The following is a 15,166-nucleotide window of genomic DNA, read 5'->3' as shown; positions in this document are numbered from 1 at the left end:
TGCAGCTTGCTTTATTGTTCTTATTGATTTGGATGATTTTGATTAGATCTATCTGTCCTCCTAGGTGATTTTATAGAGGGAAAATTTTCATAGGGATTATTAACTTTCAGTTTCTAAACAGAATGGACAGAGATGCCTTTGTGGTCTTATGTTCTCATAAGACGACTAAGGAAAACAGAAAATGAAACCATTCTTACAGTAACCCTTCTCTCTTGCCTAAATAAGAAGTGCCCTGATCACTGGTCATAGCAACCACTCATATAAATAGATGCTCTGGAGCACAGCAGACTCACAGGGGCCAGAGAACTGGACTGCAAGAATGGCCCAAGAAAAGATCCTTCCTATGGACGCTTTTAGGAACATTCATGAAAAATTCCACATAGATGAAGACCTGGGCTTTGTTCTTCTAGATCCACTGGTAAGATAGGGCATGGGATTGGGGTCAAATGTATTTTCTGCATATTACATGTCGTGACTAGCTAGTTAGTCATTTGGTTAGGTTTCTGAGATGCCACAGTAAGCAACTTTTGTGATATTTTAGAAAGGCTTGTCACCTCTACCTACTGTTTGGTTGTCTCAGCTAATATGTGTCTTTGCTATTTTAACAGCAATGAAACCCAAAGCATATATATGAGCAAATATATTTGACACAAGAATTGCATTTTCCTATTTGTTTTTGAAAGAATACCATGTAAAACAACTTATCGATAATATTTCAATCACCAAATGCTTGTATATCAGTTTTCTAAAGCAATTTACTTGTAGTAACCCATTCAACCTCATCAACACCCTAAAAGGTATGCATGTGATTATCCTTATCTCCCTTCTGAGACCGGGGTAAAAAGGGAGTCAGACAATCAGCAGCTGTCCAAGCTCACCCAGTTATTAAGTCCTGGAGTTAGAACCTGAGCTTTGGAAGACAATGCCTTTCATGATTGTTTTTAACATTATTATTATTCACTCCTGGGTTTAATATGTTATATGAAGTTCCAGGAGAGGATTCTGGACTTATTTCAATGAGTTACATCTTGTGAAAATTTTGTAAATTTACATGAGTTCATACCATCGAAATACAAAACCTATAGAACATGCCGATATAGTATTAAAGCTCTCGGCGAACTGCCTTAGAAAGAAAATCTTGTAAAAAAGCATGCATGGTATAGATAAATGGGAAGCCACATTTTCCTTCTAATATAAGTTTCCTCTTTAAATTGCTATTTTATGGAAAGGACATGTCTGCTTTAATGATATTACTAAAGCACCTAGTTTGATTTGCATGCACAAATCAATAATACTCAGATCTACCCTCTACGGACTCACCCCCCGCCACACACACACACACACACACACACACACACACACACACGCACACACACATTAGAAATGGAAGCTGAAAGACTTAATATAAGAATATAAAATCTCTAAAAACAATAGAAGTTAATGGAAAGCTTTTTAAGAGTTGATTCTTTTTTAAAAAGTAAACTAATCGTGGTAATTATGGAGATATGTAGAACATATTGCAAGGGTTAAAGCAAATATACATAGATAAAAACTGCACTTCAAATCTAGCAGATTTCCCATAAGGCTCTGAGGCATTGTTTGTATAGTCAAGGAAAAAACTCCCGGGCGAATGAGAATAGGCCAGTATTGTGTGTGTGTGTGTGGCGGGGGGGTGGCGGGGGTTATGCTGTCTGAATGCTCATGGCTGAAAAATACTGCCCCAGCTGATAAGCATGGCCAAAGCAGAAGCTTGGAATTTTTCAATGATATAATACATTAGTTTGGTTTTATAACTTACTTTAATATTAATGCTTTTTAAAGTTTAAAACTAGACCTGTGTCTATATATTTATTTATCAATTTGTATTGAGGCCTCATCATGCAGCATTAGTTTTGACCCATAAAAGCTTGCCTCAAAATAGGCAGTGAAAGAGTCATAGGAGTAGGAAGCTGGGAAATTGTTTTGGGAGTGGCATGTCAGTTCAGGGCGTTTCCTAGGGCTTTTGTTGCCATATTTCTTCCTTATCTGAGCTCATAAGTATCTAGGCTCTGTGGAGGAACTTTCATTTGGATCTCCTTGGAACTTATTTACCTTGAGATAAGCCTATTGTGAAACCAAAGTAGTCAATCACCATGGAGGAGTATATGCAGCACTTCCTGCATGCTCAGTGCTGTGTGAAGTCCTAGGAGATATGTGGGCTCAAAAGCACAAAATGATCTTTGCCATGACACACTGAATCATGTAAAAAGTTGTATTCAAAGACTCATATTTGAATACTAATAAACTATATGTACAAAACAAATTATATAAACGAACCCGCAGTTTCTCTATTTGACATAGATATAAAACTAGTTTTGAGACAGCCAATAGAATTCACAGAGAAATATATGACGGCACATATAAAAGTATTGATATAATTGCCTCCTGAAATGCAGTGAATCCTATTTTTCTTCTGTTCAAATAATAAAAATATCCTTGAGAAGCAAACCATAGATAACTTTGAAAGACTTCACATGGTGTAAAGGTAGAATACAAAGGGATTAATGAAAACCAAGTGTTGGAAGAGAAGTCAGGAATATTTTGCTGGAATTGTGCAGTGAGTAGGTGAAAGGGTTTGAACAGAAGGGAGCAGGAACACAGAGGAAGGCTTGCTTCCTGTGTGTACGGATGGCAATGCCAATGCCGCCACTATTAGACACACGGGCGAAAGTGAGAGCGGCTTTGCACAGAATGGGTGTGGGGGGAAAGCAGTCTATCAGTGGGAAGTCAATCAGATTTTACAATAAAGTCAATTAATAAATAAAAGTCCCGTTTCTCTTCTTCCAGGAGGAACTACCTGAGAAGTACGCTGAATGGATTTGTATTGCTAAAAATCTGCCTGCGCTGATTGAGAATGACGAATTACGAGCAAGAGTCAAAGAGGTTTGAACTGTGTGTTATGTAATCGCCTCCTTTCATAGATTCTTAGTCTTGGTCTTGAAGCAACACCTTTCACCCAAACTGATTGGAGTCAACCACTCCTTGTGCTCTCAGGTGCCTGAGCTCAGCATTGATGACCTGAAGGGGCACAAGTCGCAGCGCCTGGCACACCTGGCCCTGGGCTACATCACCATGGCATATGTGTGGAACAAAGGTGGTGACGACGTCTGTAAGGTATGGAGTTCTCCTCATATCGCTTGTGCTACCTGGCAGGTATTCCCATTGAAATTTAAGGTAGTTGATTCTCAATGCAATATAACTATATTTTTCTAAACTTGAATAACAAAAAAATAAATGGGGAAAATAATCCAGTTACTTAATTTAAATTAATGTTGACTATTATAATTTTATTTTAGTCACTTATTTAAATACTATAACAAAGTGACTTTTCCTGTTCATATACATAATATCTTTTTCTCTTGTAAATTATAATTGAAACTTTTTTCATTGCTACATATGTAACAGCAGCAGTTGATATAATGCAAAACTTCTAAATAAAGTCATTATGAAAGTAATCTTTCATAGTAACTTCACACTAAGGGATAGGTGTAAAGCACATGAATACATGAAGTAAAATAATACTTGCAAACTATCTCTGTTGATTCTCCAACTAGTCGGGCAATAAACACCCTTTATTCTCATTCTTATTATGTCTATTTTATTCAGCAAGAGAAGCTCAGGCTGTCCAGTGAAATTTGAATCTCAAATAATCAATATGTTTTGTTATGTAGGCCCAATGAATTATGCAAATTTACTTAGGCATTCCACTTGATACCTTGCACCCTCATCTCATGAACCAAAGACAAACCACAATGCCTATATTTTCAACGAGGAGAAAGAATACAATGTCTGGAGGCATCTTTTATCCTTTAGTGGAAGTCTCTTTTCTATGAATAGGAGCAATTGATGTTTTATTTAGTGATTTTTTCCCCCTAAGCTGCTTGAAGACAGAGACGCCCTTGCAGTTCACTTCTCTGATGAACCATTTACGGAAATGAAAAGAAGAGGAATCTGCACCCTGTAATTATGGGGACACTTTGTCCGTCCTCACATTCATCAACAGGAGGCTTGCTGGCCCAGTGGGGTGTTTGCTCTGTCAACGAAAGTTCAGTAGTTTGTAAACACCACTGTTCTATGGAAGAAAGAGGAGCGATAATCGGCTTCCCTAACAATGATAAGATGTACAGCCTCAGAAACCCTATGGAAGAGTTCTACTCTATCCTATAAGGTCCCTATGAGTTGGAATCGACTCAACTGCACCTATTGAACATTTTTCACACCTAGATTCTAAAATTACACTAAACTAAGGTTAACACTAGATCTAGTTTTATAATCAAATGTAAAATATAACTAACCACATATTGTTAATAACTTAAAAAAATTAAGAATCTAACTAAAAGCATAGGGACAATCTAGAAAAAAGAAATAGTAGTTCAAGGCAACATATGCTAAGAACAGAAGAACAAGGTTGAATGTATTAGTTGAACTGATCGTGTCTCGCTCAAGTAGGAAGGAGGACTTCAGTTACAACTTAGAAGATTGACAGAGTGCAGAGAATGGGAAAGGAGCAGACTAGCAACAGGAGCAGAGGCAAAGCCTGTGGAGACCAAAGTGTCCATGGCACAAGTAGCAATGAAATTTATCCTTCAGGAGATCCGAATTGCTTAATGTGTTCAGCTTTGGTATCTTTTATATGTATCTGAGGAACTGGTATGGTCAGTGAAAAACTTTTGAAAGGCGAAAATAAATGGACAAAAGATAAATCAATATATAGCCTTTTTATTGAGAATAGATAAGAATTAACACCGGAGCTTCTTATCAGCCACACATTTGCTTTAATAAAGCTATATGCCAAATCCTATCAAGGTAATCATTAAATTTCCTTCCATCTTATTTTCTTGAATGTTTTTTCTAGATCTGAGAGGGGTAAAATTTCTTCCTTTGTGATACCTGATATAAATAACAACTGAAACAAAAGTATTCCAATTCCCAGAGGCACGAGTGCTGGAACGGAAGGCACGCATCTAGCCATGGCATGGATTGCCAATGTTTCTGTGGTAACATTTGTCCTCTTGGAGACATGGCATCACTAGCTATAGGGAACTAGGCTAAGTCATGGTTTTTCCACAATGCTGCCGTGAGCATAAGGGATGCAAGTGCTCCACCACTGGCAGGGTACCACTCACTGCCATTGACTAGCAATACATCCCTGCCTGCCTAGCATTAGCTCAACATAGCCCTGTCATAGAATGTGACTTTGATTATGCTAATGATTACATTGGACAATTCCATGATAAACCAATTGATAGATGCAGTCATGCAGACGAACATAAATAACACCTTTGTTCCTAGTAGAGCTTCAATATGGGGAAAATGGATCCTCTTCAAAGTACAGGACAGAATTAATCAGACTAATTCACCTACTTGGACAATTGTTGGATTGCCCTGGAAGACAGAAACCTATGACCACCCTACTGAACAGAAAGCAGAATTCTATTTGTGGTAAACTCGGAGATAAGAAGAAAGAAAGGGAAAGAGGGAGAAAGGGAAAAAAGAGGCTGAATTATTATCACAATTTTCAATTCCAAATTTTATATTTCCTCTGATGAAAGGATAGATAATAAAATCGTTGGGCTAAACAAATGTATCCCTCCAATTGAGATAGGTCTGCCTAGAGATCAAGGACTAGAGTAAAGCAGATTCTTCCTTGAACCACCATGAATATTTAAGGCTGAGTGCCAATATCTTTCTGTTAAATATTCGGGTCAGAGAGTTTCTTTCTGCATGGTGGTCCAAAATCAGCAATCTATCTATACTTTTATTTTTCTCATCTACAAAAGTACTGATTGAAAATGATGGCACTTATTTCAGATAATAACTTTTATCTTTTTATCAATGTTTTATCAGTGGGTAATATGGTGCCTTGCATAGGATAAATGTTTAGTAAATATTTGTACGGCAAATAGATGAATGAATGAATGCAAACATTCACAAAGACAATATGAAGTCAGGGGTGCATCTTAGGCTTATTCTCCTTGCTCATTACCTATTTTGCTCTGTGATTAGGTTTTGTCTACAATGTAAGTTTAAAATATGGCCATTAATAATTATCAATATACATTCTGAAATGAGGAAGAAAACAAGTAAGACTTGATTGGTTTAAAAATGCCCTCTTATGGACAGATAATATTTGGTATATAAGAAGAGGTAGGAAACTTGAGAAATTTAATAATAAATAGTGTGTTTTAATTAGATTCTGCCAAGAAACATTGCTGTCCCTTACTGCAAACTCTCGGAGAAGCTGGGTCTACGTCCTATTCTGGCTTATGCAGACTGTGTCTTGGCAAACTGGAAGAAAAAGGATCCAAATGGGTATGTCCTTTAGATTACAACATTAATTGAAAGGGTATATTCTATTGAATTCAAATGGTAATTAAATGCTGGTTTAATTTTTCTCAGTACAATTCTGTTGCTGCATATGGTTTGTGACTGTTGTAACTATGACCAAAGAATTGTGCATATATGAGAGAACTTTAAAAGGGACAGAGAGTGAAAGGTTCAGACCTAAGTTTTCAGTTTGGTAAATTTTCCACAGATAATTGCCATTACAAGAAAGAGAATGAATATTTATATCATCCCAGGAAATTATTTTTTGTCCCAAATCCCATTAGGTTGCCTGGTGGTGCAGGTAATGATATGTCTGATCTGTTTCACCAAAAACTACGGTTCTTTTCTGTTATTGGATCTCTGATAAGTGTAATCATAGAATATGAGCATTTAGTATCTGCTTTGTATTCTCTGATGAATCTGCTTTTAAAATTCTACAAATTTAAGATGTAAGCAGCCAGTTATATTAAAAATCACCACATTTTCCTAACTAGAGATGGAAGCCCCTAGGAACCATTTAGCGATGGGCTCTTCTACACGAAGGAATGAATACATTGTCCCCGAAGCCGGGAACTGTATCTTCACAGGTGCTTTCCAGAAAATGAGGTACCCAAACTGAAAGGGCTTCATTCTTATTAATCTTATTAGCACCTACCAATTTTGCCTATCCATGTTTGTTCCTTTCAGATTGAGTCTTCTGTTTCACTCTCAAAGTCCCAAGTGTTTGCAATTTCTACTTAGAACTATAAAAATCACCACAAATGTTTTTTTTTAACCTATGTCATACTTTTGCTAGATTAGTAATACTAAATTTCTTAACAATAATTTGGAACCATTTGATTTGTAAATTTCTTTTTCTTTCTTCCAAATGACTCGTTGCATCTTGGTTGATTTCATAGACCCCTGACTTATGAGTAAGTATTTGTTTTTTGTTTCACTCTCAAAATTATTTATTATTTTAAGTGGATATAGGTTTATCAAATCCCCCAAATGGCTGTTTTTTAAATCAGTTAGATTCTGTCATAAAAATAACTCAAGTAATTATTTAAAGAATGAGTAAGTTCAGTCCTTGATTGTATCTGTGACTGAAGTCCTGGTGTCATAGCGGTTAGATGGTGGGCTTCTTGGTTTACTAACCACAAGGTTAGAAGTTCAAAATCACCAGCCTATCTTCAGAAGAAAGACGAGGCTTGCCACTCTCATGAAGAGTTCCAGTCTGAAACCACAAGGTCAGTTCTACTCTGTCCTATCGGGCCGCTCTGAGTTGGAATCGACTCGAAAGCAATGAGTTTATTTTCTCTTTCTCTCCTTTGGTTTGGTGATGTGACTGTGTCTGCTTGATACTGTAGGTATTTACATATCCATAAATACAACCTGAATGAATATATATGCAATCAATATGCATAAATACCAAATACACACATATCTGGGTATCTACGACCTATTGACACCTGTGGCCAGAATTAGTTGCCAGGATTGATAAGCAGTTGTGGAAAAACTTTTCCCTTTTTATCTAATCCTTCCTCCAGTGGTTAACATATGTTCTGAGAAAAACCTTGAGAGCTAGGATACAGGCAATCCTTTTAAATTAGCCGTCAGACTGCGTGGCGGAAGCCATTAGTACACTTGGCGCTTCAAGCCCTGTCAGATGTTCCGAGGAAGCGCAGAGGAAAGGCCTGGCCATCCTGGGAAAATCCTTGGTGGCCAAAGTTCTACATTAACACGCACAGGACCACCATGAGCCCAGATCGACTTGAAAGCAACTGGGAAAGCCTGTCCTAATGATGTTAGGCTAATGCAATAAAAGTATGTACAGTGATAAAAATTGCTATATAAAGTCTACAATTTAAGCTGAGCACTGATGGCTAAATAGGCACTCGCCGCTGCTGTGGTTGTTGGGTGATCTGGGATGGATTCTGGCTCATAGGGACCCCATTTCTTTCTCCAGTAGATCTGCCTCACCTGGTTTTCTTGGCTGTAATCTTTACAGAAGCAGACTGCAGGTGTTTCTGCTGCAGAAACTTAGGGTGGGTTTCCACTGCCAGCCCTGCACGTTAGCAGCAAAGTCCTTAATCGTGTGTGTGTGACCAGGAAGCTGAAGGGATGAGCTAAAGGCAAATGTGTGATGTGTTCTTAGTGGAGGGAAGAGCTGATGAGAAAACGATGGGCCGTCGAAAACCATGGGCCGTGGCCAGAAGTGGAGGGTGGATAGCAGATTCGACACACAAAATATAACGAGGAGAAACTTATCTATATTATGATCATATACATCATATATATATATATATGATTAAGGGGAGGACAATGTTGCCTCCTGTGAGAATGTTAATGTTAAACACATCTTAAACAGGAATCTACTGAAGATTTAAAACTGAAGCATGGCCTCATCAGTTTCATTTTTTAAATGGGAACAATGAAACAGATGAAATAGCTTACTCAAGGTCACATAGCAAATAAACTGCTTCAGGACTATGAAGTTAATGGCCACAGTATTCATACACATATACACACTGAAGTCAAGTTCAAGCCAACTCAAACAATGTAGTCACAGAAAACTGTGCTCTACCCTATGACTTACATTTGCCAATTTCTTTGTAAAGCACATCGCCTTAGAGTCCGTGAGCAACTGAAACAAATTAGCAAACATATTTACTAAGAAGACTACTTCCTTAAGCAATATCTCCCAGAGACTGCTAAAATTTTGAGTATATAATATATGGTAAATTGAATATATAGACTCATACTCACCACCATCAAATCCAATCTTACTCAGAGTGACTTTCTAACAGTAAAATTGCCCCTTTGGGTTTCCAAGACTCTAAATCCTGACAGGAACAGAGAACCTTGTCTCATACAGCGAGTCTGCTGAGGTCTGAACTTCTAATCTTCTGGTTAGCAGCCCAAAACACAATCCACTGTGACACCAGGTTATGTGTGTGTGTGTGTTTAAAGTAGAAAAATAATGGGAACTAAAACTAGTCTTTGGAGTTTTAAGAAGTTCAACTCCCACCTTAACTTCCTATTTAATATATGATCTTAGACAACCTACCTACCTAACAAAACTGATTCAGCCATCATTTACATAATGGGAGTAATAAAACCTGTCCTCTGTATTTCACAAAAGTATTTTGATAGCTAAATAGGTTAAATAAACACGTTTTGCAACCATGAAATACTCTAAAATTTCACAGAATTAAAAAAAAAGGTATTTCCTTTTTCCTTAGGAACATGGACATCCTGTTCTTCTTTCCCGGGGATGGCTGCGACAGAGGGTTCTTCCTGATGTCCCTCCTGGTGGAACTAGCAGCGGCTGCAGCAATCAAAGTACGTCCACCCACCCAGGGACACTTAGCTCTTGATTGGCATAGCAAGTCAATCCTTTAGTAATGGAAATATACCAAGCATAAATTATATTCATTTATATTAACAGTCTGACTTTAGGAAACATTTAATCATTTAATTAAGGATAGGTATACCTATTTTGTCCAATTCTGTGTTATCACCTAAAATATAGGTACAAAATAGATATAGACAGTCAAATTTGATACTTCAAAGATAAGCAAATATTTTCCATGCCATTTGGCATTGAAATTGTAACCCATAGTGACATAATTCTAATGTCTTTTACTATAATGTGAACAAATGTAAATATTTTTTAAACAATGGAAGTATGATATAAGCTTATCTTTAAATTCAAACTGGATAAAGAACAGTAGCCAACTGCTGAAACTGTATGCAGCTAAGGAAAGGTGTGGAAACTGCATATTTACTTTAAGAATTAATAACTTGGGGGTAATATTTTCTGTGCCATTTTTTTCTAGGAATGTCAAAATGTTTTTCTTTCTTTTTTCTTCTCCTTTTAGCAAATTCCCAGTCTCTTAGATGCAGTTCAACAGCAGCACCAGGCTAAATGTAAAGATGCACTGAGGGAGATCACTGCATGCCTGTTCAGAGTCCATGAAGTGTTTGAAGAGATCCACAGTAAGTGTGTTACGCAGTATTAGACCTGCCAGGGAAATGTTTTCATTATCTGAAGCGGTGGAGGAATAGGAAGCGAAAGCAACATTTTTTCCGTGTGCTTCCAACGGATGTAGTGTATCTCAACCAAAACACTCTCTATGCAATATATTTTATTATTTCTATCTTACAGATAAGACTATCTTAATCCAGGCAGATATGTGCATAATCTAACATCGCATAGAAATTAAACGGAAAACTTGCCAAGCAAACCAGTTGCTTTAAGTCCTAGAGAACTTGAGGCTGGATAGAAGCCCTCTGTTAAGTCTGGGTTTTTACACCCCAACCAAGGAGTGACAGAGAAAAGGCATTGACCTCAAAGTGCTTATAAAATAAACAATTCAAACAACAATAAACTAAGAAAAAACATAAACAGAGATTAGCAAAATAATTGTCTTACTACAGGACACCCTAACAATGATGTGATTGTTTATTAGTAGTGGGCTTTGAGTTGTTTATTAGTCTTTGGCAAGGAGATGGGTTTCCAAATCATATGGGTTAATAAGCTTTTAGGAGGAAGACAGTAATATACTGTCTCTCTGTCTCTCTCTGTGTCTCCTTTCTTTTGTATGTATGTAATTAGTCCTTCATGTCCATAATCACATGAAGCAGTGCTGAGGAAAGGTTGAGAGTTTTATCTGTGTGGTGTCTGAATGATGAGTAAGCCCAGGCTCCTAGATATTAGCCTGAGAAGCAGGCTTAGAGTGTTTTGTGAAGACCTGTGGTGAGAGGGCCTCGCCTGGGACTTTTTTTCTGAAAAAAGTTGACCTAATGCCTCTCCTGAAGTCTGTCAGGAATTAAATTCCAATTGCTTAAAACACCTTCCCCCCCCCCCACCTTATTTTATCTAGGTTAGCTTCTCACAGTAACTCTGATGCCACTTAATTAAATTTACTCCATCTTTTCACAGACCATGTGGACCCAAATGTATTTTTCAACGTTCTTCGAATATACTTGTCTGGGTATGTAGTTTTATTCTTGAATTTCTTTAAAAACATTGAAGTCGCTGCTACAGAGTCGATTCTGACTCACAGCAAGCTTTTCGACTGAGTAGAAAGAAATGCTTTGCGGGGTTTTCAGTGCTTGTGGGAACAGAAAACCTCATCTTTCTCTCTCAGTAAATAATGAAAGAACAAATCTGCGGTGATAGTCCCCAATGGCATCAAGTTTAGGACACAATTTTCCCTCCAATTTAAAAATGCATGTTTAGAAAAAGAATAATTTACCCATTATTACTCATCTAGGAATTACCGCTGGGCGGTGGGGAGGGGGGGAGTACCGGAGAGCTAGTCATTTCAAAGACAATGCTGATGGCTGCTATACTGAGTTCTGTTGAATGACTGGGCTGTTGACAACATGTTGGTAGCTTGAATGCATTCTAAAGTGCCTCAGAAGAAAGACCTGCGGATACTTTTCCAAAAGCGCACTGCAATGACAAAGCCATGAAGTTATTCCAATCTGAGACATGGGAGATCGGCAAGAGATACATTAATTTGGTTTTCTTTGGTTCAGTCCTTCCTACTTTCATAACTCATCCTCATTCGTGGAAAAAGAAAGACATGGTCGAAGACTCGGGCATCCGTCTAGCCAATATTACCTTCTACTTAGCCTCTGCTGTGAGAGTTTTATATCTGAATATTGACAATTAACCCAATGACATTTTGCTGCCAGAGGGTCTCCTGTGTGACCATGAGACAAATCAGTTGGACAATAATTGATTCATCCTCTCTACTTTCATGACTTATCTTCATTCATGAAAATGATCAGAACTAATGTGAAAAGAGACTGAAGAAATATGCCTAATCCACAAAACCTTCTATTCACCATGGCTGCAAAATTTTAAAATCTGAATTTTGATGATTGATCAATAGAATTTTACTTTTCCCTTTCTGTTGTAGTTGGCGAGGCAGCTCCCTGCTGCCGGAGGGTCTCCTGTACGAAGGGGTTTGGGATACCCCCAAGCAGTTTTCAGGGGGCAGCGCGGGCCAAAGCAGCGTCTTTCAGTGCTTTGATGTCCTGCTGGGCATCCAGCAGGAACATGGTGAGTTGGTGATGACAGGCAATGATCACCGTTTGGGTTAAATTTTTTTAGCATTGTAAGATTCATAGTTTGAAGCTTAGTCATGGTGAAACATGTACTCTGTAAGATCCGATTCAGAAAGAGAAAGCTTCCTACACATGAGGCAGGACTGAGTTGAAGTGGAGAAATAGAGACTAATATCAAGGAGCGGGTTGGGCACTGTTCACTGTCCACTCTCATGTCCGCGCCCCCTCATGGCCCAGTGACAATGCCTTTGTCTAAGTGTAAAGAGGGCCACATTCATTATGTTCTTCCGCGGGAACTGGAAGAGGGAGAGGGAGACTCTCTGGGAAGAACTCTGAACTTCTCGCTGTTGCCTAAACTTCTATTCAGAGCCAAAGCGAAAAAGACTGAGTTGGTTAAAATAGGCTTTTGACTTAATATTAAGTATTTCTTAAACTCTCCTATAATTGGAATCATGACCTTTTGAGAATATTTTATATATACTCTACTTATATCACCATCATTGAGATCAAGTATGTTAAGCGAGTGAGAGGGAACACTAAATAAACTTTCACTATGAAAGAATGAATTGGGCTAATATGCTTTTCAAAACTACAATTTTGCACTCATAACAGTTATCACTGCGAGGCACAAGACTAATAGTCTTTCATCATCAAATAGGATAGGTGTTACTTCAATGTTTCTGCTGTGGTGTGGGCGGTGATATCTCAATCACAGTAATTGCATTCATATCCTTTATTATAAATTTTAGTTAGGGCCTGTGTTGATAGCCCATGGATTCTTGGAGTGACACCAATGGCTTAGCACTGTGCTATGGATGAAAGGTTAATATTCTCAACCCACTCAGTGATGCCTGAGGATGCACTTCTCAAAGATTACAGCCATGCAAAAATATGAGTCAGTTTTAATCTGAAATGCATTGGTTTAACCTTAGAAAAATAGCCCCCACAGTGATTTTTTTTTCTTTAATTTTTTTTTTTACTCCTCTTACTACCTTAATTTTCCTTTCCCCTTTAGGATCTGGTGCTGAATTCCTCCAGGACATGAGGACATATATGCCGCCAGCTCACAAGGCCTTTCTTGAGACACTGGAGAAAGGTCCCTCCGTCCGAAACTTTGTCCTTTCAAGGGAAGATGCTGATGGCCTGAAAGATATTTACAATGAGTGTGTGGAAGCTCTTGTCTCCCTGAGGGACTACCATTTGCAGATAGTAACCAAATACATTCTGATTCCTTCAAAAAAGAAGCAAACAACAAACCCAAAGCCTGGAGATTCGTCAGAACCATCTGAACCCCAAAACAAAGGAACTGGGGGCACTGATCTCATGACATTTCTAAAGAGTGTACGAGATACCACTAGGAAATATCAGTTGCAGGACGATTAAAGTGACCCCAGCAACATTTTATGCCAGGAGTAGACAAGAGTATACATTCATGTCATGGACCTAATAATCAATAATATTCATTATCCATCAAACTGGTTGTAATCCATAAAGTACGTAAGAGTTTATAAATCCTGTCTTACAAAACATTTTAACATAAAAAAGATTCTGTTGCCTGTAGATTTCTTGAATGAAAATAACAAAAAATAGTGATTAAAATTGCTAACAAATCTGATTATAATGCGCATATTAGAAGGCAATAAAGAAATTCAATAAATAAGATGGTTGTTGCTATTATTGTTAGGTGTGGTTGAGTAAATGCTGACTCTGTCCTGCATCATCGTCACAATGACTGTGTTTGAGCTCCTTGTAAATCTATCCTTTTTCACTCACGCTCTGCCATAGCAAGCGTGCTACGCTTTTCTGGGGACTGGTCTCTCCTGATTACATGTTCAAAGTGTGAGAGACGAAGTCTCACCATCCTCACTTCTAAGGAGCATTCTGACTGTGCTTCCTCCACGATAGATTTGTTTTCTCTAAAAGTCTCAGTATGTTCAATAGTCTTCAGCAATACCATGGTTCAAATGCATCAGTTCTTTGTATGCATTGTCTACCTTTCACACGAATAGGAGGCAACTGAAAACATCACTGTACACATTATGGTTGACTTCAGGCATGCTTTAGTCCTCAAAGTGATGCCCTGGCTCTTTTAACCCTCTCAGAAGATCTTGTTCAACAGATATTCCCAAGACAACATGTTGATGGTATCCTGACTGCTGCTTTCATGAGCACTGATTTTTCACCCAAGCAAAATGAAATCCTTCAGAACTGAATCGTTTCTCCATTTATCTTAATGCTATCGATTGATTCAGTTGTAAGAATTTAGGTGTTCTTTCCCTCTGGAGTTGCAATTCATACTGAAATTTTTAGTCTTTACTTTCAAGCTGTAAGTATTTTAAGGCCTCCTTACTTTCAGCAAGGAAAGTTATGCCATCTGTGCATTGCATGTTGTTCATAACAATCCCCCCAATCCAGAGTGGGCATTTTCTTCATAGAGTCAATCCTTATATATGAATGTATACAGCCTTGGTGCAAACTGTTCCTGATTTTAAGCCGTGAAGTACCCCCTTGCTTGCTTGAAATGACTGCTTCGTGGTCTACATACAGGTTCTTTATGAGCACAAGGAAGGGTTCTGGACTTTCCAGTCAAATGCCTTTGCACAAATACTTTTCCATTGTGTAAAAGACAAATAACTTTTAAAAATCATTTTATTAGGTTCATACAACTCTTATCAGATCCATACATACATCAATTGTGTAAAGCACATTTGTACATCCATTGCCCTCATTTTTCTCA

The 15,166-nt window shown here is 38.0% G+C and overlaps 1 protein-coding gene across 1 annotated transcript; it reads left to right on the top strand.

Moving 5' to 3' along the window:
* Positions 1-305: 305 nt before the first annotated feature.
* LOC142454428 (indoleamine 2,3-dioxygenase 1-like) lies at positions 306-14,058 on the top strand. The gene is made up of 10 exons (XM_075555747.1): positions 306-418; positions 2,827-2,922; positions 3,034-3,153; positions 6,233-6,351; positions 7,266-7,280; positions 9,591-9,690; positions 10,230-10,347; positions 11,294-11,345; positions 12,282-12,424; positions 13,445-14,058. Exons 1-10 carry the CDS (start codon positions 320-322, stop codon positions 13,810-13,812), a joined length of 1,230 nt encoding a protein of 409 aa, XP_075411862.1. The 5' UTR covers positions 306-319; the 3' UTR covers positions 13,813-14,058.
* The last annotated feature ends 1,108 nt before the right edge of the window (positions 14,059-15,166 follow it).

The sequence above is a fragment of the Tenrec ecaudatus genome, chromosome 8 (assembly GCF_050624435.1).
Source record: "Tenrec ecaudatus isolate mTenEca1 chromosome 8, mTenEca1.hap1, whole genome shotgun sequence".
Lineage (NCBI taxonomy): Eukaryota > Metazoa > Chordata > Mammalia > Afrosoricida > Tenrecidae > Tenrec > Tenrec ecaudatus.
Note: the sequence above shows the minus strand (reverse complement) of the source record. Positions and strands in the feature narration are given on the sequence as shown.

Bases quoted from the DNA above. Each gene is read 5' to 3' on its own strand.
- LOC142454428 (XM_075555747.1), top strand. From the start codon at position 320: ATGGCCCAAGAAAAGATCCTTCCTATGGACGCTTTTAGGAACATTCAT. The intron at 2,923-3,033 runs GTTTGAACTGTG...TTGTGCTCTCAG, and splicing joins TACGAGCAAGAGTCAAAGAG to GTGCCTGAGCTCAGCATTGA. The intron at 12,425-13,444 runs GTGAGTTGGTGA...TTTCCCCTTTAG, and splicing joins GGGCATCCAGCAGGAACATG to GATCTGGTGCTGAATTCCTC.